Raw genomic sequence first — 23,338 nt, 5'->3', positions numbered from 1 at the left:
CCAAGCAAGCGCCCTCTCTTTGTACACGTATAGCTCGCGTGCACGCGCGCAAGCGCCTTAATGGAGGCCACTGGTCTACAACGAAGCGTCTGCCACGCAGCAACAGTGCACGTCAAAAGGGAGGCGAGAGATGCAAAACAATCTGCGCTGGGTTTGGGCAGCCAGGGTTCGCCTGCGCTTTGCAGCGATCCTGCATACGGAGGAGGAAGAGGAGGGCTGGACCACGCTACAGAGGAGCTGCTGCTGGGACCGTCGGCGCTCCACGCCGCCGCCACGACTACTACGGATGTACAACTATGTGAGTATTCACTTCCGCTCTTCATTTTTATTTACTGGATTGACATCACGCATTCAAGTGAAAATGAGTGAGCGGAGCGCAGTGGTCCACTAGATGGCGCTGTTTCCCCATCTAGCAGAAAATCAGTAAAAATACATTTTGGGGGGGGGAAGTGTACATAAATTGAAGCTACATACACACGTTTTGTTGTAGACTTATTTTAAACAGCGCTGGGGGCGTGTTTGGCTGTTGAAATGAAAGGAGCATCAAATTAGTTTTCATTGTATAGTTATCATTTCCCTCAGAGGGATTGTATGAGTGAAAATAATTATTACTGGAAATTTAATTCATCATAATGCAAATGCAGTGCGTATTCCAAATCTTTCGCAAGTTTCCCTGCTGTGTTTTTTTAATTATTTTTTTTTCTCTTAATCCTCCCAGCCTCCATGATATCATTCCCACCTCCCCCCGGTTCCGATTTCACCTCCGAGGCTGTTATTTGTCTGATCGACGCGGTCGGCCGCCGCTGGGGCCTCTACGAGACCCGGGAGCGCTCGCAGCTCTTCCAAAGCGTCCAGGAGGAGTTGGCCTCCAAGGGGCACTTCCATCCCGTTGAAAAAATCCGCCGTAAATGGAACAACCTGATCGTGACCTACAAGAGGGTCAAAGAGCGCAGTCGAGAGAAGGGGCACGCCAAGACAACGTGGGAGTTTTTCGATGTGGGTATGATGGTGGCAAAAATGAGCTTTTTCTGCCGAAGTTAGATGAGATCTAACGCTTGTGTTTGTTGCAGCTGATGGATGTTATGCTCTGTGAAACCCTGGGTTTTTACATCAGCAGCAACAAACTCAGCAAAGGAGGCGGAGCCAAAGGCGCACACGTCTCAGCAAAGGCGGCTTCGAGACTACACGTCCCGCAGTCTGCGACTCTCGTCCACCCTAATGGGAACTTGTCTGTTCAAGGGGAATCAGGGGTCATGGGTCAGGCCTGCGCCGGCGGTAGCGGCAATGTTCGCCAAAGCGACAGTCCGGACCTCAAGCCGCTCATAGTCCTCAGCGGTGACCTCGTCCCGGCCAAGCTTCACCTGGCTTCCGCTGATCCAGCCCAATCGTTTATCTCCTCGCCTTGTTTCTCACAAGCCTCCTCCCCTTCTCTTGTGCCCACCGTCAACACGGACCCCAACGCATCCCGCAGAACGGCGTCCTTCCCAACAGATGTGGTGTGCTTCGGCCATAACAACAACCTCGCTTCCAATTTCCCCACCACGTGCTCCTCTCTTTCATCCCTGGTTTCCGCCTCGGCCACGTCAGCACCCGAAGGCCACAAGGCGCAAAGCGGCACCTCCGTCTACCAGGAGATAGTCAAGCGGAAGGAGGCGCAGGCTGACCTGGACGGCGCGGCTCGCGCGAGGATGGAAGCCAGAGAGAGGCGGCAGGAGAAGAGGGAGGTGCGGATGGGGAAGTCCCTGTGCAGGATCGCTACGGCCCTGGAGCTGCTCTCCTCCAAACAGGACACCGTCATCGCGCTACTGCAGAGGCTGGCTGATAAAAAGTGAAGAAGGAAGAGCTCATGTTAAAGGTTAACACATTTTATTTGTCTTGAATTTTTCTTTTCCCCATCTCATATTTTATAATCTGGCATTTCAAAAGGGGGGTGTAGACTTACGTCCACTTTATATCTATGATGTGTTAGCCATTTCGGAGAAATTATATTGACACAAAAATTAATTTGACAAACCTATTTAGGATGGTCTTCCAATTAAATAAAGTCATGACTATTTTTTTTTTTTTTCAAATGAGCACAATGGAGAAATGTACTGCACTGCAAATAAAAATTGTAATATGTTGATCTATTCATTTTTAATAAAAAGCTAATTGGATTACGCATGTGTACCTAATTAAGTGTCCCGATATAATCAACAAAACATTTGCCATTTCATAGTTCACTCCTAGTGAAATGGTTTGTGTTTCTCTAGAAGAGAATAAAAAAGTCATAATACCGGTAATTCATGTATTCCAAAAACGATTTATTACAAAAAAGTAAAAGCAATTGTGTTGCAACATAACAAGAATAGAGCAGTGAAGATTTCATGGCCCTGTGCTGGCTATTCTGTCATAACTTCCTCATCTTCTTCCTCATCATCTTCATCAAAATACTTTTCCTCTGCATCTCTGTTGACAATGTCAAGGTTGTCATAATCAGGGTTCTCGTCCACTTCGCTATAACGGAGACACACAAGTGCACAATTGATTGTAATCTTTTTTTTTTTTTCTTTCCTGATAACTCAAGTGCTTTGCATGCATGCGAACCTGTAGTTGAAGTCTGTGTCTTTGCCATCAAGGAAGCGTTGGTGCATCTGACTGATGAACTCCTCCCGAAGAAGCGCTTTCTCCTCAGAGGTCTTTTCTTGGACTCGGTCTTCTTCAGTAGCCAGTCCGAACGAACACATGAGCGGAACAAAAAAGTCACTTTAGCGAGAGCCAACCGTAAGACTTGTAAGCATAAGCACCTTCATCCTCCTCCTCTTCCTCCTCCAGCTCCTCGTCCTCCTCCCGTGCACCCTCCTCTCTATCCTGCTCTTCCTGCAGACGACACTGGATGAGCCGCTCCTGGTAGGAGTTGAGGAGGAGGTCTGACAGCCCTCCTGTGGCGGCTCCCCCTGATGTGGCCGGTCTTTGCTGTGCACCACCCAACATGGCCTCTTGGGAGCGCTCTATCACCTAAATTGTAGTAATAGTTATAAATTAGTGTGGGAATTTTGACACGTTCATATTGGAAAACTGCACAAATTTGTAAAAAATAAAATCAATTTATTTCTTGTAATTTTTCATTCATAGACATCTAAGCGAGATAAAATTACAACACAAACTACCAAGAGCGAATAAAGAAAAGTATATTGTTACCTCATCGTCAGTTAGGTACTGTCCAATGTATTGCTCATACAGCAGCGGCTCCCTCGTTCGCATTTGTTCTTCACTGAAGTACTGACCCTCTAAAAAAAGAAAAGAAAAGGAAATATCTCCGGAAGACGCTGCCATGCAATATTTTAGGGGGGGGGGGAGTTTTGGACCTTTCTGCAGGGCCCTGAGTGCGGCGTAGCGCTGGTTTCGAACTTGTGTCTTGCGGGCTCTTCCTGCTGCTTGCTTCTGAATCACTTCACTGTAATGTTGAGCCCGTGGGTCGGTGCTGACGTGGGAAAAAGCTGCCAAATGCTCGGGCTTCAAGCTTCTCTGGAAATGAATGGAGTGACCTTGAAGTCAAGTGTTGTGCAGACAGAGAAGGACATACATACATGGTAGCGCTCCAGGAAGACCAGCGCTTTGCTCCTGTACTGATGTAGTAGCTCCGTTCTTCGCTCCTCCGTTGTCAGTTCATCATCTCCTATTTGCTGGCTCTTCACTTGGCTTCCACTGGCGACGACAGCCTCCAACATGGTGTGGACTTCAGCGGGGACATCTTGGAACTCCTTAAGGGGTCACATACAAAAAAAATCAATACAATTGTTTTGCACGATTCCGTTCATATTTGTTGAATTTATACTCCTTACCTGGGTATCCTGTGGTGGTTTTTGATGGTCAATGTAGGCAACAGGAGGCAGGATCACCAGGTCCTCGGGTACTGTGCACTGGTCGTCCCTAACGGTCTTATCAGACGTCCTGGGTCGTATTTTAACGCGAGGTTCGGTAATTTCACCCCACATTGCTCAAGTGTCCGTTGTAACGACACGAAGTTAATACAAGCGCGTTACTTGTAGATGTGCTAATGTTTAATCACTGACGCAAATTCTAATGGTTACCATAAATATGTACCATGATCGGCAATCGCTCGGACGTCATTTGATCGAAAATTGTACACTAGCGACTGTTAAGGCGCGCCGCCATATTGGTCCGTCACTATTTTTGTTCCCCGGTGTTGCGTCAAAGTAGGTACTACTAATAATAAAAATCGGGCCACGCATGTCTGAATTTATTTTATATTTCTAAATTATATTTATAATTTTATATTATTATTATTATTATTGGTGACTGTGTTTTTATTTCTGTTAAAAATGCATTTACTTAATTATAAAGTGACCATGAGCCAAAAGTATGGTTATTTATGCTGAATTCTGTGACCGTTTGCAACAGTTGTTTTTCTTAATGAATACATCCTAATTATATTGATTGAAAAACGACAATTTATTCATCCAGATGAAGAAAATTGCTGCATCCATGTGTATAAAAATCAGATGATATGAATGGTAAAGCAGTCTGAAGATGGTGACCTCAGTTTGTGCTGGCATTCTCTCCGTCACAGTCAGCGAAACGCACTGAACATGGGTGCTGAGTCGACTGTTACGGATGCGTCAGGCAAATCGTCAAAAGGAACACTGAAGGGTAGAGTTTGACCACTGCGCGATGCTCCCCTTTCGGGGCTGGATTCCAGAGTGACCCCTCAAGACCTTTCATAATTCTCCTTTTCCAGAACCCTGGACTGCTTTCTGATCCTCAAGAGCCCCAGAATCTGCAAAGACATTTAGACTCGGGACTGTTTCCGATCAGAATGAACCGCATCATTAAAAGGAGGTAGGTGTGACTATGCACCAGTAGTTCCGATGTTTTTTTGTATCGATTGCAAATAGATGTTGAATAGATTACAAAGAGTTGTTATGGGCTAAGGAAAAGAAAAAGGAAATATCCGATATCTAATGCAATATACTTTTAGCTCAAGTTCTGGGCTCCCCAATCAATGCACTGAAGTTTATGTTCTGTATTTGCATGGCTTGACTGGTTTGATGGGATTATACGGGAATGTGTGTGCGTGTGTTTGTGCACATCTGTATGTGCGTTAGTGGCAGAGCGGGAGTGCTGAGTGCAATGTATCTCTGTGATTGGGTCCCGGCCCGTTTGATTTCTCAGCGTGGAGCGGATAATCCCATAATCTGATAATGACCCACTGTGCAGATTTAGTGATTAAAGATCTGAGGCAAATGCTCGTTGCTATGGCTGCCAAATAAAATGAAGTGGAGACTAAATGAATGGCCGTGAGGAGAAATGCATATTTTGGCAAATTCCGCATTGTTCAAATGTACATAGGTACTGATTAAGAGATGTAATTTTCTTTTTCAGGGGAAGACGTCATAGTTTGATGGTCAAAATGATGTAACATTGAAAGCTCAAAACATTATTTGACATTGTGACCCCATAAAATGATATTGTGGGCTAGAATTTGTCCCTGGAGCCTTGAGTTTGTCACCTGTGTCATAAATGATGACAAATGTTGTTTTTCTGCCCACACTATTACCCCATCTCCACTAACAATTGCAATGTACCGTCTCAGTTATGTTGCTCACGGCATTTAAAAAAAGAGAGAGGATTCATCCCTCAAAATGAAAAAAGGATTTATTTTTTTTATCTGGATAATTAACCTGTTAAACTAGTCATTAAGTGACCCTGAAACAATTGAGGGTTCTCTCTGTCAGCGAGCTGTGCAAGACCTACACCAGTGGGAAAAATGTCCCTGGTGCTAAAAAAACCCGAAGAGCACCCTTAGTTCTTAATAAATATGTGGCAAAGAGGCTTTGAAGAGCTCCTAAGCTTCTCGAGGTATTAGATTTTTTTTCCCCCTAAATGTTGGATTTCATGTTGCATAAGCCGGTGGTGGCAGATCAAAGTAAACAGAAGTCAGCAAAAACTAAAAAAGCTCATGGAAAGCATTTAACTGCCATTGCACTCGCAACATTAATTCACACAAGCAGATCCCAAAAGCAAACAAAAACACTATTGTGAATCATTTCTGTCTAATGCAGTCTATTTTCATTCATAGCTTCGGATGAGCTGTTCCAAAAGACTCTATTTTATCATTTGCAATGACAAGCGGAGTTCTTCTTCATGAATCATTGTTGCTCCCCCCCCCCTCATTCTGACTAAAGATCTCGCTGCCTTGTCATCTTAAATAACAGTAGGGGGCCCCATATTATACTCCACTGGAAATTGTGCAAGTTCCTTTCTAGACCTGGAGGCTTTGCCAATGTCTTTTACGCAGAGGGGAATTCAGGCCATATTAACACAAAGAACTTTATTGTCAAAAGATCAATCTTAAATCTCACTCAATAGGTTACATTTGATCTCGGGATCATTTACACTCTATGAGCTTTCTTTCTTTTCTTTCCTCGCTCTCTTTTTTGAAATGACGTAACAGATTAAGGGTGTCTGTGGAGGAGAGAGATGTTAACAGCGTGGCGGCAACGGTGGTGCTGCTTTACGGGAATTTCAAGGCAGCTGCCTGCCAGCCAGCCAGCCTGCCTGTGCAGACACACAACACACGCGCGTCTCGTCATGCGGCGGCTGCTCGGAGGGAGGCTGAGGCAGGGCAAGCTCTGAGCGAGCGTCCGTCCGTTCGTGCGTCCGTTCTGCCGGAGAAACTGGCTCCATGACAAGATGCCAACCTTTTCCGTTATGTATAAAGGAGCTGTCATCATAAGCAGGTAGGTGAGCGATCCATAAAAGCGGCCGTCTGAAAGCATGCGCGCCCGCCCGCCAGCGCGCACTTTTTCTGGATGTACTTTTCATCAACTGCGTGTTTGTTGCCATGGTAACAGAGGTATCCGCGCAGTTCTGTTGTTAAACAAACGGAACACTATTTTTTAGATCTAACAAAACGTTTTTTGAAAATGTGCGTATTTTGGCACGCGCGCAATGACTTGGAAATAAGGGCGTCGACTCTGTACCACGCAGGAGCCTGTTTCTCTTTTCGGAACCGACCCGTTCTGTTATATTATAACGATGTTATTATTTGGGGGATTTGAGAACAACATGTAAAAACAGCAGCTCGCCTTGTCGTTCTTTCCTCGTTGCTACGATCAAGGTTGAACTCTCCCATCTGTCGTCTACTCGCCCAGCCGCCGTGCGCAATGACAACTGGGTGGGTGGTGGATTTACTCTGCCTGGTCTCTAAAAGCCGTTTTGTGGATTAAAATCATTGTCTGTTATGTTTGGAAATGTCCAGAAAAGGTGACCGGACATGTTTTTTGTTGTTTTTTATCACTATGAATGAGGGTTTGTAAATTGAGCCTACAGTGAGGCGCTTAGTCAATACGCGTGGAGGATTTTCTTGTGAATTGTTATCTCGTTGTCAGGCAGATTTTCATTGGGAATATTTTAATTGAGATATTTACATATGGGATACAGGTATGCTTATACCTCTGATACTGAGATGAGATATTAGTATAATGAGCAGACAGACGACTATTTTAAAAAAAAGGTTTAAAAAAATAGAAATAGAATATCAATATTTTGGGAATTGCTTTTCCCAAAATGGTAGTTGCTCTTGTTTATGTTGTTGTTCATTAGTAGATTGACTCAAGTAGAAAAAAACAAGGGGAGAAAAACTGGTACTTGTTCGTTTGTCATTTTGCAGCCTAATTTACATCGCATCTAAAATGCAGAATAAAATATTTGGTTGAATACAGATTATGGGGTTATTCATCCAGGTCCTAAAGATCCAAAGGATTGAATGCATGCTAAAGAGGAAAAAAAATGTTTTTCATCATGTCCTCAATTAGCCTCATTGTTTCACAGCCAGCTGTGGGACTGATCATTATAAACCCTCTGCATCTGAAATATTGATTATTCTCCTTGTCATGCTTTTTGGCACTCGCATAGAAAAATGTTGTTCGCCACTTGGGAAGATATCACTGCATGAGGACAAAATAAGATTTTTACAGGTAGACGGTACAAGTCGACTTTCATGTGTAGTGGCAATAAATGGTTTTCCTCCTTATACTATTCACGCTGCAATAAAACAAGCTTTATTATGACATCATATTGCATCAGGAGATGCATTCAATGTTGCTGTTGGCCTTCCTGACTAGTTTCCTTCTTGTCATTAAGTTTTAACGGACATCTAGTTCTTCATGTCACAAAACTTCTAACTTTTCATATCTTATGCATTTTCTGTCTGCCCACATTGATCAAAATACGATTAAAAGAGATTTCTGAGATCATTTTCCTGGGAATGTACTTCATGCTCTTTTTCGTCTCCTCTTTTTTCATGGTGAACCAGGACACTCATGGGTCCATATGGTGTCGACAGAGCAGTTCATTCCATGGACTTTACAGACTGTGAGAATGGCTTAGGTGAGTACATCAGTGCTTAAAAAATTAGAGATACAAATAGTTGGGGGACTGGCAGGCAAAAGTGTCAAATTAGAAAAACGAAGCAAATGGTTTGCTATCTACCAGACTATTATGAATCAATGAGAGTATTTACTCAATCGCTGTATTAAGTTTCTCAGCCAATAACATGATCAGATAGCTTGGACAAAGTTCCAGAGTGAAAAAAAAAAACATTTTGCCGCAGTGGCTGATGCCTGTCAAAGCCAAAAGATAAGCAGAACAGAAGTGTTAGCATAAATTAGCTGACAGTGTTGCCATGCAGCTTCAAATTCTAACCAATGAAGTGTTTTTCCAAATAAACCATTCATTCATTCCTAGTAATAAATAGTTATCTTGACAAGTGTTTCTGGGTGGCTTGGTGATGAAATGCCGCCATGACAATTGGAACTGTGTGGGAGGAAGTAACGGAGAGAGAAAAAAAAATCAGTTCCATCCTTCTGCAACTCGGATGTATGTATGCAAGCTTGCTGTTGAATATCTCTAATAATGCAAGTAGTATGTTTGCAAGGGATTTTCTCTGCACAGGAGGTATCCCTGCTCAGTATCAGTGTTTGCCTGTGAGCCAAAGTAGGTCATGTAGTAAAGCCCTAATCCATTTATCTTAGCTGGGTTAAGAATGCAGAAAGCTGAGTGCTGTTGTTTTTATCTGTACGTCACTTCCATTACACTATACGCATGCGGCTTAGTCACACACTAAATTTGATATACTTTTAGTTTTGGAGGCAATTTGCAATATTTTGGTCCGACTTTTTATTTAAAGCATTTTTTTTTTAAATCTCATGCACCAGCGAAGATTATTATTATTATTATTATTATAAAAATGTATCCCTTGCAAAGCTATCATGTCTCAAAGCACAGAACACAATTTGAAAACCAAAATATTATTTTGTATTTGCTCCAGCTACTATCAGGCGGTTGTTTTTTTTTCTTCCTATCTGATATTAGTTGGCTTGAAAATGCTTTGAGGCGTTGTGTTTTCCTTGGCGAAGGACAAGAAAGGTTGGAGGACTGAGATAAGGACTATTGTTACCCCATTTATGGCCATAATTAACATGCACCCCTTTGCTTCAGACCCAATTAAGGTTTCAATTTAGTCCGTGCTAACCGGCTAATGCTGGCCTTAAGCTAAGCAAACCTTGATGTAAAGATTTAATAGGACACTTTCAAGGATAGGGAAGACTTTGGTGTGAATTTGTGTGTGTGTTGGGGGAGTCTTAACAGCTTTAGTCATGTTGAACAACTTGTTTCTCAAAAGTAATTTCAGATTTTTGCAGATGCTACCTTCCATGTTTTATACAGATATGTTGTTGTTTGCAATTTATTCGATTCATTGTAAATAATAATAATTCAATAATAAGACTGACCTGATATTAAATGACGATGGTTAGATATTCGCTTTGTCATGTTTGTCACGTATGTCCATTTGGCTGATGATATTCGAAAAAGAGAAATCCTTGATGTCGGACCATGCATATGCTTATAATTGGGGCACGTTCTTCTTTCTCATTAGGAATCAAAGTGATTGGAGGAGTGAAGGAGCTAACCGGAGAGGAATTTGGAGTTTACGTGAAAAGGATTTTACCTGGTGGCCTTGCTTCAAGTGATGGTAAGCTTTTAATTTTCTTTTCATTTCATGCATGAATGATTTTATTTTTAAATTGCATATTTGTATCATTGTAATTGTATCAGTTGAAATTGATTTTCAGATCCTGTAGCTTTGTAAAATACAAAAATAAATAAGGTCATGATGAACCTCTTTTTTTATTTCTTATTTAAATCTCCCATTTAGGCGCAATATACACAAGACGCCATTTTATGTGATGGTGGTATACGGTAACACAAAGTGCTTCACCCCTAATATGATGAAAAGGCTTTAATCACATGCAAATCTCTTCCACACTTCCAGCACGAATCTCCCCTTGCATGATTATGCATGAGGTGAAAAGCACAATTTGCTAATATGTCACGACATGCGCCACGGAGTGCAGTACGCCTTCCAGCTCAAGTCAAAGTTTACAGCAACAGTGGACTCTTTGTATTTTGGGATGTATCTCTCGTGAGAATAAATAACCAGAACAGAATTGCGACATACACTGATAAATTATAATCCAACAGTTGGACAAGTGAACCTGTATTTCATTTCTGCCAGGAAACCTGTTACCAGGAGACCAAATCTTGGAGGTGAATGGAGAAAGTCTAATAGGTGTCACAAGTGACAGGTAATGCAGCAAAAAAAAAAAAGTATTTTTCATCCAGCATTACTTCCACTTGATTAATATTGTCTTGTTTTCATCAGAGCTGTGGACGTATTGAGAGCGGCTTCAGCAACCAATCACATGCGACTTCTTATCGCCAGGGATGATGAAGCAAAGTGAGTTGGAGATATTATACCGTACGTCTCAAGGTTCAGTCCTATCACAAGCATTTCTTAGACGAGAGGGAAGGAGAATAGAATAGAACATCCTCCTCCCCCCCTTTAAATAAACATGTTGCCTTGGGATGATGTATTCTTTCAAACTTGCTCCAGTTCCCCTTCTTAGCTTTGGAGTGACAGCTGACCAAAGTAGGGGAGAGAGCTAAGCCTCAGGCTGCTCTCTTCAGAAGATGAGCCAGCAGCCTGCTATGTTAATCTGTGACCAACCACCCTAAAGTCAAACGTATAGATAAAGAGAGAAAATGGACATTGGGAGGAATGGACAATTATGTCTCCAGTGACCTTCAAAACAATACAAACATGAACCAAAGATGAGAGTGACAATCGCAGGATGCCATTTTATGATTATTGATGGCTCATGACAATAACCAATCTCATTTCCCATTTTGTTCCCCGTGGAAAGGAAAGAATTTGCTGAGCTCATGGAGAAATATGGCTCCAATGGTAGCACAGGATCAACACGCAACTCTCCAATACAGCAAGGTAAGAAACATGCTTGCATTTGAGAGAAACTCAAAAAAAAAAAAAAAAAAAAGCTTGAGTTTTGTTCAAAGTTCTGAGCCCAAAGGGTAAAATGAGCTCAGTCAAGCTTTAAAAATGGTTTAGGACAAGTGCAGTTGTCCGTTACACAATTGCCAACATCTGTTTCTTTAGTAAACCAAGCAGCCAGCTGGTACTTAAACAGAACCGTGGGCGGCCGGGTTTGCTAAAATCGAAAAAAATATATATATAATATACCTCAATGCTAACACTTGTTCTTTGCAATTTTTTTTTCTTGCACAATTGATGCAAATGTGTCTGAAATTTTCTACTTACAGTATTACCCATTGTCCTTTATTCCAAATCCCAAGGAGGTCGCTACTTGGAAAGTACATCATCTGGTTCTTCATCTCGCTCCCAGAGTCCTTTATTGTTAAGCCCGGCTGGCTCTCAGAACACGTACAACAACAGCGGACCTATGATGCGCTCACTCAGGTTTGATGACCTCCTAATATTTGCAAAAAAAATGTTTTGACTTTGCTAATATGCTGCTTTCTTTCTATTTTTAGTCACCCAGGTGAAGGAGTGATTCAACTGATTTCCGTGACTCGATCAACAAGTATGGGCATCATCCTGGGAGGTGGCTCAAACCGCCCCGATGGTCCGGCAGTTTTCATTCAGGAGGTTCTTTCCGGTGGAGACTGTCACCGGGTAAGTGGTTTCAATAGGCCACCCACCCACTCACTCACTCTTCCGTCATTTGCCTTTCTTCACAACATCTCCTTCCACTTCTCAAATCCCATCCTCCTCGCCTCTCTGTCGCCCACACATCTCACCACGGACAAGCAAGTAGAGGAGCGCATTATCCACACAATATGGTGGAAATCATTCTCTGAAGAACTGTTTTCTCTTTTTTTCCCACTTTGACATGATCTCAATTCAATTCTTACAATGCCTTGAGGCTATGAAAAGATCAGATATGATTGGAGTACCGTATTTTCCGGACTATAAGGCGCACCTAAAAACCTAAAATCTTCTCAAAAGCCAACAGTGCGCCTTATAGTCCAGTGCACCAAGTGATATGGACTAAATTCCTAAATTCAAAGCATAAGTGGCCTGCGGAAGACTATGAATCATGAATCAAAAAGACTATTGTTGCATTTGAAGTTGAAATAAAAAAGATAAAATGGAGAATGATTTGATTTGGATTAAAAATCTGACATGATGCATTAATGGTGCGCCTTATAGTCCGGTGCGCCTTATAAAAGGATTAAGTTTTAAAATGGGCCATTCATTGAAGGTGCGCCTTATAGTCCGGTGCGCCTTATAGTCCGGAAAATACGGTAATTATATTATGATATTCAATTATATTATTCAAAAGAATCAAATGAGAAACCCAAGTGGTCATCCCATCACCTGCCAAATTGAAGGCGTCGTATTTCTGTCTCGCTTGCGCAGGACGGACGTCTGCGGCCAGGAGATCAGCTCATCGCCGTTAACAAAGAATCCTTGATAGGTGTTACGCACGAGGAGGCCAAAAGTATGCTGAACAAAGCCGAATCCAGGTGGCTTCCCATCCCAGTCACACCATTGATGACCCGACTTCATTCAATTGCACATCTGTCTGAGCAATTTCTCACTTGTATTCCCAGTCAAGAAAGTGCAGTGGAGATTGCCTTCATCCCAGGTAAAGGACTTTTCCAAAGCAGTACGTCTCTTCACAACGGTGTTCAGCGGGCTACGGGCAACTCTGGACGCTTAAAGGTCCACATCCGATCACCTGAGGTCAGCTCGTATTGCTGGACTTACAACCCATCAGACATTTGCTTAGTTTCAATTTGTTCCCTTTTGTAGATGTGTGCCGAGGAGCCGACTCCAGTGCCCCCGCCTTCTCCTGACATTTGTCCGCCGGATATCCACATTTCAGGTCACAATAAACATTATGCCTTGTGTCAAGCGCTGATTCACCGTGAGAGTGACAGTTCGAACGACATTTCACTTGAATACAGAGAAGGTCAGAATGAGCTTCATCGTATTTTAGCAGATCTGTAACGTCCGCATTTTGCCGTGGTTCTCACCAGGGGTCGTTTTTTTGGGGGGGGGGGAGGAATTTACGACAGACTTACGGCACATCTGGGCGCCATGGGGGGGAGGAGCAAGTTCAACAAATTTCAGGCTTAATGGAGGAAGACACTTATCACTAAATTGAAAAACGGGGCCTTAGGTGTGGCGGAGAAGATTAATGCCCCCCCAGTGTGACTTTTGTTTGACCTGCAGTTTAGCGCAAGTGATTGACAGCTGGAGTTCTAGTGACTTGATGAAATTACCAAACAATGAAATTGTTTCCATTTATACTAGTTCAACCAAATCGTTCCTGCAAATGGAGTGAGCTTCATGAGCTTAATCCATTTTTTTATTTTGAATTTTGCTTTCAAACAGCCAAGCAGACAAATGACTCCAATGGTAAGGGTCACACGTGGGTCCCAGCAGCACCCAAACATCCCGTCCCAATCCTATTGACAAGGATTATCACAGTCAAGGTTATTTTCTAGGTGGTCTGACCCCTTAGCCCCCTTTCAGGCTCTTATTGGTTAAGTCAGTTGCTAGCGGTGACAGATGTCTGCAGTTTCTAAAGAGGTGCACAAGAATTTTATTTTTTTTTGCTCTGATTAATAGACAGCTTTAATGTGGTTCAGATAATGGATCGATTTTTTATTTGATTTGAAATGTGACAACCTATCATGTCAAATTTGGAGGATTGCATCTGCCACTTGACTTGAAAAAGCACAACATCCAAATACCTGCACGTGCAGCGCTCATCTCTTAAAGCTGACAACCTCCTTGTTCCGCTTTGTCTTTGTTGCTCATCCTGAAAACACTGGTAGGGCGACAGCTCATCAGTGCTGTGCAATCCTGTTAGCAAGATAAACAGGCATGTGTCCACATTGGTCAAGCTTTACCTATATGCACGCACCTGGCAACTTCAGATGAGTCATGAGGGCAATTTCATTTGTATCTTATTTATATCTGCAAAGATTACAATTATAGGCTTAATTATGAAAAAAAAACAAGATCAGGCAAGCTAGAAATGAGTAGAAATAGTCCAACCAGGGTATACGATGTCAATTAGACATAAAAAGGCACATTTACAATAAAAACATTATTTTTGATTATTATTCTAAGACTTTTCACAGGTTGTACCACCACACATTGTTGATTTTAATGCACAGGACAGGCTGTTGCCACGGCAGCAGGTCTGCCAGTCATCACTATGGGTTAGGGGTGGGACAATTTAAATCCTTTGGAAGGGAAGAGGAAAGAGAGGCAGCAGGTTTTGCGCTGCTATCAGGATACTCCCGGCAATAGGACTGAGCGCATTCGTAAACACACACACACACACACATTGCCATAACAAGCAGACTCACAAATCTGGGACAGGGAAGCTCATCAAATTAGTATTAGACACTGGCTGTCTGCTCTGGTGTTTTTCACAGTGTTCCCTCGCTCTCATCTACATAATCACTCATCTCTCCACAAGGCCACTCTTTTTAATCATGTTTTTTTTTTTAGTTGATCCTTTGGCCTCACACTCGTAAAGTCAAATAACCCCTGATCACTGCAACTACCCACTTCCACAAAATCCAGACACAATATCTTGTTCATTCACTTTATGAGTCCAGATGATGTGGCGCTTTACCCTGCCTGCCTGCCGTTGTTATTGTCCGATGCCTTAATAGATTATTTTCCCCTCTCTAGATTCAACCAATCCGAGGTCACCCACAGGGACCAAACCCAAGATCACACTGGACCCCTACATTCGGCTCAAATCAGACAAATTGGATTTGGTGAGTTCTAGAAGAAAAAAAAGGTCATCATTTTTGAAGTCGTTCCTTCATATATGAACAAAAGGAATCATCAAATACAATCTACTTTCATGCAAGTGAGTCACTTGAAGTCAATTTGAACTGAATCAAATACAATTTACTTTTATGCAAGTGAGTCACTGCTCCCTACTTGCGTGAAAACACAGCCCTGGAGCGCAATTTTCATTTTCAAATGCCGCTCAACCATTCAACTCATATTTCCCAGTGGCCTGAACTACAAAGATGGAAAGTTGATATTCACTTTTTGTATTGTTATTTATTTATATTAAATTTTAAATTAAATAATAATCGTCCACATGAAGCAGTGTTTATTGTATGCAATTTGCAAAGAAAATGTCAAACTGTAAAGCCCTTTGATGCTTCACTTCATCTTATTTCATGTATTCCAATTTGTTGTACTTGGGGAATTTCTGTCATTGCGGTACCCGCTTGCAGCTTCTTTTCTCTGTTTTGTAGTTTTGGACTCTTATCCAGCCCGAAGCTTTCTCTCTCTCTCTCTCTCCTCCCTCATCTAATTATTCATCCTTCTTGGAATCCGACTCTGCCTGCACTTTTACACTGATTTGACTTTTTTTCCCCCCCCATACTCTATCAGAACTCATTGATCCATGTCTTCAAACATCACATCTCTCTCTGTCACTGTTTTTGTATAATGTCAAGACAGATGTGGCTTTACCCTCATTTTCCAATTCATTCATGAGATTACAGCATAAAGGTTTAAATATTTGATGGCATATTATTGTCTGCCTTGATTCTTCAGCTCATTCCAAATCGTTAACTGTCTGTCTGTATTAATGGCCAATACAATTTTATGCCTACAATACAACAATAATTAGGCTTTTTTTTTTTGCCACATATGAAATACGCTTGGCAAGTTTGCAAAGTCATCTGAAGCTAGCCAGGTGCAGCTCATGCGTTTGCTAACCGTGTCGATGGCCCGCAGGCTCTGTCCTTTCTCGGCTTGGACGTCAGCGATGAGAAAAGGAAGAGGTTACGACAGAGCCTGACGACAGACCCGCAAGGCACCGTGGCCTATGGAGGTAAACACACACACACGCACACACGCAGAGTCGTGTCAAGTGCAAGTGACAGATCCGTGTTGAAACGCTGTCAAATGGCCGCCTCGCTCGCTGTGACGGACGGCTCAATGTCACCTACTGGTCGGGGCACCGTGGGACAACGAGCCTGCTCATTTGAATGCAATTTTTGCTCTTCAAATACAAGTTGCATTTCCAATGCATTTTGACTCGTGCCCTTTCCAAACTTTGCCAGACTTTGTTGAAGCCACACGGTCCATTTTCCAGGATAACTTGGAGGAGCTCAGTTTAGGGGCGGGTCCTTTTATGTTCTCCTATCACGAAGCAGCCAGTCTGATGGACACGTCGGCCTTCCATTCTCCCGTAAGCTGTCGTCTCATTGATTGACTATTAGGGCTGACTGATTGAACCGGCATGTCAATGCATGTTTGCGTCCGCAGACGTGTGAATCGGAGTGCAGCTACGGTAGCGAGGAAATGGAGCAGTTTCAGACAGAGGTCAAACAGCTGCAAACCCAAATGAAGCAGCTCAAGGTCAGTGCACACACACACTCACATAATGGTGGTGCAAATGGTACAGGTAGCTAGCGAATTCAAGTGCTGCCTATTGTTATTAAAATATGACATAATTACATTTTAATTAAAAAAATTAATTAATTTCAGAAAATTGGCTGTTTTTATATCATTTATATATTATATTATTATAACTTCATATAAATTCACAAGCACCTTACACTGAACGACATTTACACAACCTGTAACTGCATCTATTTATTTAATGTTTTGGGATTCATTTAGAAGAGAAATAAAATCTGTAATGATGAAATCTAATGAAGAAGATGTCGAGGTCAAACCGACTGGCCAAATTGTAAATAAATCCATTTGTATAATGTTTCAGTCACTCCGTTTGCATCTTCATGTCAGTTCTGGATGTGTCAGTCCAGGTCGAAACGCATCCAACCTTATTTACACTGACTGCTGACAGTTGGAATAAGCCCTTCCAGTTTCTTCCTTTTGTGACAAATGAAACATAACACCTACACCGATGAAGCATATTAATACAAATCAATAAATCTTCTTTACTTGCTTCAATTAAAAATAATTATTTTTACACATGATACTTTCTGTTATTCAGGTCAATGAGTTGCACGTGATATTTATTTTGGCAGGTGGTACTAAAGGATATGGAGCACAGCAAGAAAAGTCTTGAGGATGAGCTGCAGAAGACCTCGGAGGTACTACAGGACAACGATACAAAAAAAGATATATATATATATAAACATACAAACTAACGTGCTTCCTTTCAGAAAGCGTGTTTGACCGTGGAGGAGAATACCCGTCTGAAGAGCCAACTGCAAGCGGCAGAGGCCGAGGGGGTGCAGCGTCACGGGAGCAGCGCGGAGCAGGACTACGAAGAGGTGATCCAGCTCCTGGAGGCCGAGATTAAAGACCTAAAGAACCAGCTGGCGAGCAAGAGACAATCGCGAGGAGAAGCTACAAAAGTGAGTCCGGGGAGACAAATGAAAAGAAGAATAGGTTTCTGACAGTGCCAGTCCAAAACCACACTTGCACTGGATCTCATTAGATTATGCAGCGGAAGTGGGCGGCTTTATTTTTTTTTTGTGAAAAGCAGCAGATTAGTTGTTCTTTCACACTACACACACACACTACCGCCTGCATCAAAAGAACGTAATCCGAGCTCTCCCGTAGCAACATAATTACATGTACCGTAATTTTCGGACTATAAGTCGCATTTTTTTTTCATAGTTTGGGTGGGGGCGAGACTTATTTTTCTCTTTTTGGGGCATTTTATGGCTGGTGCGACTTATACTCCGGTGCGACTTATAGTCCGAAAATTACGGTAACTGGATGTTAGGGTTTTTTTTTTCTTATTCAGCAATGTATGTCTTATCGTGCCTTCTGTCCTCATGTGCCACAAGAAAGGCTGAATGCTGAGAAGGCACAACGGCTCGAAAATAACTCGGCTTTTTCCATTCTTTCCTGCCTCCTCCCGTACGCCGAACGCCTGCAGCATTGTCGGCCTCGGTGAAACACGTTGGGCTCTGACTGAGCCGCAGTCACAATATTCAGCAGCACCTCGCTTTGATGAAGCAGAGGCTTTTCACCCGTTTGCTTTCTCTCCGCACAGCCTCGGCACTCGCAGCTTTTCATCTCAAAGCGCTAAATCCCTTGGTTTCACGCTGCCTCGAAGGGAGCAGCGACCTCACTCTGACTCCCATTCAATCATCACTTGCAATGATCTCTGGGCTCTTTTGTTATTCTGCTCCCATTGAAATCTTTAGATGTCGTTTTTTTGCAGCATTCGACTTGGGAATGGTGCAGTGAGAACTGAACTCACACTGCCAATTGGAAAGTCAGCCAAGTGATCCACTAAACCAGGGGTGGGCAAACTACGGCCCGCGGGCCACATACGGCCCGTTGGGCTTTTTAATCCGGCCCGCCGAACTTGTCCAAATTATAGTAAAAACCTCCTTAATTTTCCCCTTTCCCTGCAATACCCACGTTCCCCAAAAGATGGCGCACTTAAAACACATTGACCGTTGTTGGAGTGTCGCGTGTTTCTCTTTATTTCACTTTAATTTTCACTTCGTTTCATGTCACCATTTGAGCCCTTCTGTGAAAATGAGTGGACCAAAGAGAAGGAAAGTGGACAGTGAATGCCGAGTTTTTAATAAGGAGTGGACAACAAAATACTTCTTCACCGAAGTCCGATCAACGGCTGTATGTCTGATATGCCGAGAAGCTGTTGCGGTTTTCAAAGAGTACAATATCAGCCGTCACTTTGCCACGAAGCATACAAACTATGCTAGCAAGCAGTCAACACAAGAACGGGCGGCTACTGCTCAAAGGTTGGCAGCTAATTTACATAGTCAACAGAACTTTTTTCACAGGAAAACTACAATTCAAGAGTCAAGTACCAAGGCTAGTTATTTGCTGGCATTCAAATTAGCAAAGGCTAGCAAGCCTTTCTCCGAAGGCGAGTTTTTGAAAGAGTGCATGGTAGAGACAGCAGGTCTCTTGTGTCCGGAAAGCAAAGCCAAGTTTGAAAAAATCAGTTTAGCACGCAGGACAGTGACTCGCCGCGTGGAACTGATTGACGCAGATATAGTGAGCGAGTTAAACAAAAAGGCAGAGTCCTTTAAGTTATATTCACTAGCACTGGATGATAGTAACGACATAAAAGACACTGCTCAGCTCCTAATTTTTATACGAGGGATTAACGACAGTTTTGAGATAACGGAGGAGCTTTTGAGCATGGAATCACTGAAAGGGAAAACGCGAGGAGAGGACTTATATGAACAGGTGTCAGCTGTCATCGAGAGAATGAAGCTACCTTGGAGTAAACTTGCTAATGTCACTACGGATGGATCGCCAAATTTAACTGGAAAAAACGTCGGGCTGCTGAAAAGAATCCAGGATAAAGTGAAAGAAGAAAACCCTGACCAGGATGTTATTTTTCTTCACTGCATCATTCATCAGGAGTCTCTGTGTAAGTCTGTATTGCAGCTTAATCACGTCGTGGATCCAGTTGTAAAACTTGTTAACTTTATACGAGCAAGGGGACTTAATCATCGTCAGTTCATTACGTTCCTGGAAGAAACTGATGCGGATCACCAGGACCTACTTTACCACTCTCGCGTCCGCTGGTTAAGTTTGGGGAAAGTGTTTCAACGAATCTGGGAGCTCAAAGAGGAGATTCACTCATTTTTGTTGTTAATGGGAAAACCCGACGAATTCCCCGAGCTGAGCGACACAAACTGGCTTTGTGACTTTGCATTTGCTGTGGACATATTTTCACACATGAATGAGCTGAACGTGAAGCTACAGGGGAAAGATCAGTTTGTGCACGACATGTACACAAATGTGAGAGCCTTCAAATCCAAGCTGGGGTTATTCTCCAGGCAAATGTCAAACAAATCTTTCGCACATTTCCCCACACTAGCCGTGCAGAAAGAGGCCGCCCGCAATGCGAAGAAATACTGCAAATCACTGGACGACCTGCACAGAGAATTTTGCCGTCGGTTCTGTGATTTTGAAAAAATTGACAAGTCACTTCAACTGGTGTCCTGTCCCCTGTCACAAGACCCCGAATCAGCACCGCAGGAGCTGCAATTGGAACTGATCGATCTTCAGTCTGACTCCGTCTCAAAGGAGAAGTTCAAGTCTCTTAAACTGGATGACTTTTATGCTTCACTTAACGAGACCATGTTTCCAAACCTTCGAAAGACTGCACAGAAGATGCTGGTGTTGTTTGGCTCGACCTACGTGTGTGAGCAGACGTTTAGCGTCATGAAAATCAACAAAGCTCATCACAGATCCAAGTTAACAGACCAACACCTCAGATCTGTCCTGAGAATTGCCACAACAAAACTAACTCCAGACTTTGATGCACTGGCAAAAAATGGAGACCAACAGCACTGTTCCCACTGAAATTGGTGAGTTTTTCTGCTGTGTTATGAAAAACGAGTTTGCAGAGTTTGATTTTGCGGAGTTTAACACAAGTAGATTTTATTGAGCTTGAGTATATCGTTGTGTAATAATATGTTTTGAATGTTGAAAGTGATAATAAATGTTGATTTATTTAACTTTGCACCTTCGATTGAAACTTATTAAAAACAGATGCAATCTTGATAAATCACAGTGCGTATGCTATTTTAATCTATTTACATTTTCTCCTCCCAGTATCATGCAAAATAGTATGTAAACGCTATGTCTTGCATATTGCTTGAGACAAACTTATTAACTGATAAGGGCTATTTTAATATTTGAAAGATAGTTAATAAATTGGGTTGTAGTGTTCTTACTGTGCTATGAGGTTTGCATACACTACATGTAATGCTTTAGTATATCCGGCCCAAACACTCCATCCAAATGCTCCTGGCCCGGCCCCCCAGTCAAATTTTAGAACCCAATGTGGCCCGCGAGCCAAAAAGTTTGCCCACCCCTGCACTAAACCATCACAGTTTTTTTTTTTAATGGCAGACAAATGATTTACAAAGCCTCTGAGCTCAGGCCAGGCACGCTTTTAAATTTGAGATCACGCTTTATTTATCCAAGCTTTGGCCTTTCCATTCTTTTAATTATCTTCCCTCTTATCACTGTATAAAGCGTTCTTTGTTACACTACTGCCCTCTGGTGGTTGTGTCTGATATTTTCTCTCTTTACAGCTCTCCAAATAGTTCTGCCGTCAATTGATGTTATTTTCTGTCATTTGCTCATTCAAGATGAAAGATATCTGCGCACCATCGGTTCACGTCTGTTTGTTTTTTTTTCCCAGGAAGAGGTGCAGGAACTGAGCAGGAGGCTGACTGCCATTGATTGTCAGCTCCGCCAGTCTGAAGTCAACAGAAAACACCTTGAGATGTCCAACAAAAGACTTCTAGGCTTTGCACAGGTACCAGAACTCCAAATATGGAATTATGCACATTCTTCAAAAGTGAAAATATGAAATAATAATTATTCCATTTCAATGTACTCGTGCTCTTCCCTCAGAACGTCCACAAGGTATTAACAACCCCAAGCTTGTTTGGAGGAGAACACGGGTAAGACATAAATGTCTATAAATGCAGCCAGCTCTGCTCATTTCCTCTTGTGGTTTGTGTTTCACATATCAGGAGCAACAAGTCCTCACCGGCTGCAGACAGTCCCGACGCACTTTCGCCACTTCCCGATCCCGCTTTGCAGCTGGCAGTTGAGGCCAAAGAGTTGGTGCAGGGTGTATTCACCATAGGTATGTATTACTTAGCAAGTGGAGAAAACAAACATTGCCCACCCTATTCTAAATTCATTCAAAATTGGATCAAACCTAACTTTTTTTTTTTTTCGTTTCAAAAGTGTAAACTAAGCATTGCTTGTGCTCATGCGACAGGGCATCATAGACACGCAGTAATATAAAAGTAAAATACAGTTCCTGTCAAGCTTACCGCATTACTGTGTCCGTCGTTTCTGCAGATTGAAGGATTCTTGGTGCTTTGCAAAGACAAGCAGGTCTTTCCACTGATGTGTGAACTTTGACCTGAAAAATTACATTTAACCAGCCACTTGTACTTCGAATGCTGGGGATGGAGTTGTGTGGATTAATGCATCCAACAACAGAACATTTTTGGCAATATGGAGTTGTTAGGACTACAAAAGTCTCTCCGAGTATTAAAGATGGCGGATTTGCCAAATTGTTTGGCCACACCCATGACCTTAATTGGTAGTGCCGCCCAAAAGACTGCTACGTCATAGATAGAAATGCATAATAGAAAATGGATAAAACTGAACCAAGTAAAACAATATCCCCCAAATAGATTATAAATGCATCTCTGCAACACTTGGATGCAATCCTGGAGACTCCAAGTGCACAATAAAATGTATTTCAAAGGTGGATTTTCCATGATCTATTTTCTCATTTTCTTCCGACCTATGAACAGTGACAGAGAAGGAAGTTGCTCCAGATGTCAGCCCTCACTACATGTGAGCCCAAAGGACAACCAGGGAAGAACATTAGCCCAAGCTCTCCAATCAGACACCGAATCCACTCGGACTCTCAACTGAGCCAGCGCCCTCCGACACGCACCTTTTCAAAATAAGACTATTTCAGAACACTACTATTTAATGCCAAAGCTCAGTATACATCCAATTAGACATCCTCAGCTTCTGTGGCTTCTTCAAATGGACTCAACCAAGACCTTCCTTCTTAAGACCTGGACAGATATCTCCATGGAAACATTTGCCCTCTTGTTTGAATTTATTAACTTTAGGCATGAGCACAATACACAGATGATGCACAACTAATAGTCCTTCCAATTTTCTACCCTCTCATCACAATGCATGTAGAGGCCAATCTCAATCCCCGAATCTCCGTAATAACCCCATCTGCTAAGAACCAGCATCAAGTGAGTTGACCTCAATTGTTTTCTTTTCTCCCATTGTGAATGGAAGCAGAGCAGGATTTTGCGTTGCTACGCAAGACCAACCTGAACAGTTTGTCGGCTCAACATCATTGCATGATGCGAGGGACGTTGTTGTACAATATTAGGAAATCACCGATGTAGCTCCTGTTGG

General features: G+C 42.5%; 3 protein-coding genes across 3 annotated transcripts; 2 read left to right on the top strand and 1 right to left on the bottom strand.

The window, feature by feature from the left end:
* Positions 1–60: 60 nt before the first annotated feature.
* On the top strand, positions 61–2,159 carry si:ch1073-357b18.4 (uncharacterized protein LOC797129 homolog). Its single transcript, XM_061303646.1, has 3 exons — positions 61–298; positions 719–996; positions 1,071–2,159. Exons 1-3 carry the CDS (start codon positions 61–63, stop codon positions 1,830–1,832), a joined length of 1,278 nt encoding a protein of 425 aa, XP_061159630.1. The 3' UTR covers positions 1,833–2,159.
* Positions 2,160–2,282: 123 nt separating this feature from the next.
* ccdc97 (coiled-coil domain containing 97) lies at positions 2,283–4,173 on the bottom strand. The gene is made up of 7 exons (XM_061303647.1): positions 3,825–4,173; positions 3,570–3,743; positions 3,348–3,507; positions 3,181–3,269; positions 2,787–2,997; positions 2,587–2,698; positions 2,283–2,496 (listed from the first exon to the last, which is right to left on the bottom strand). The coding sequence occupies exons 1-7, from the start codon at positions 3,975–3,977 to the stop codon at positions 2,382–2,384; spliced, it is 1,014 nt and encodes a 337-aa protein (XP_061159631.1). The 5' UTR covers positions 3,978–4,173; the 3' UTR covers positions 2,283–2,381.
* A 2,403-nt stretch (positions 4,174–6,576) lies between these two features.
* Positions 6,577–23,289, top strand: si:dkeyp-72e1.9 (syntaxin-binding protein 4). The gene is made up of 22 exons (XM_061303661.1): positions 6,577–6,743; positions 8,321–8,394; positions 9,944–10,039; positions 10,583–10,652; positions 10,730–10,804; positions 11,271–11,350; positions 11,719–11,842; positions 11,917–12,058; positions 12,806–12,912; positions 13,000–13,132; positions 13,202–13,274; positions 13,787–13,810; positions 15,104–15,192; positions 16,175–16,271; positions 16,504–16,631; positions 16,709–16,801; positions 17,437–17,502; positions 17,575–17,769; positions 21,567–21,683; positions 21,782–21,831; positions 21,904–22,019; positions 22,705–23,289. The coding sequence occupies exons 1-22, from the start codon at positions 6,697–6,699 to the stop codon at positions 22,749–22,751; spliced, it is 2,043 nt and encodes a 680-aa protein (XP_061159645.1). The 5' UTR covers positions 6,577–6,696; the 3' UTR covers positions 22,752–23,289.
* The last annotated feature ends 49 nt before the right edge of the window (positions 23,290–23,338 follow it).

This window comes from Syngnathus typhle, linkage group LG17 (genome assembly GCF_033458585.1).
Source record: "Syngnathus typhle isolate RoL2023-S1 ecotype Sweden linkage group LG17, RoL_Styp_1.0, whole genome shotgun sequence".
Classification (NCBI taxonomy): Eukaryota; Metazoa; Chordata; class Actinopteri; order Syngnathiformes; family Syngnathidae; genus Syngnathus; species Syngnathus typhle.
This window is presented reverse-complemented; position numbering and strand designations above follow the sequence as displayed.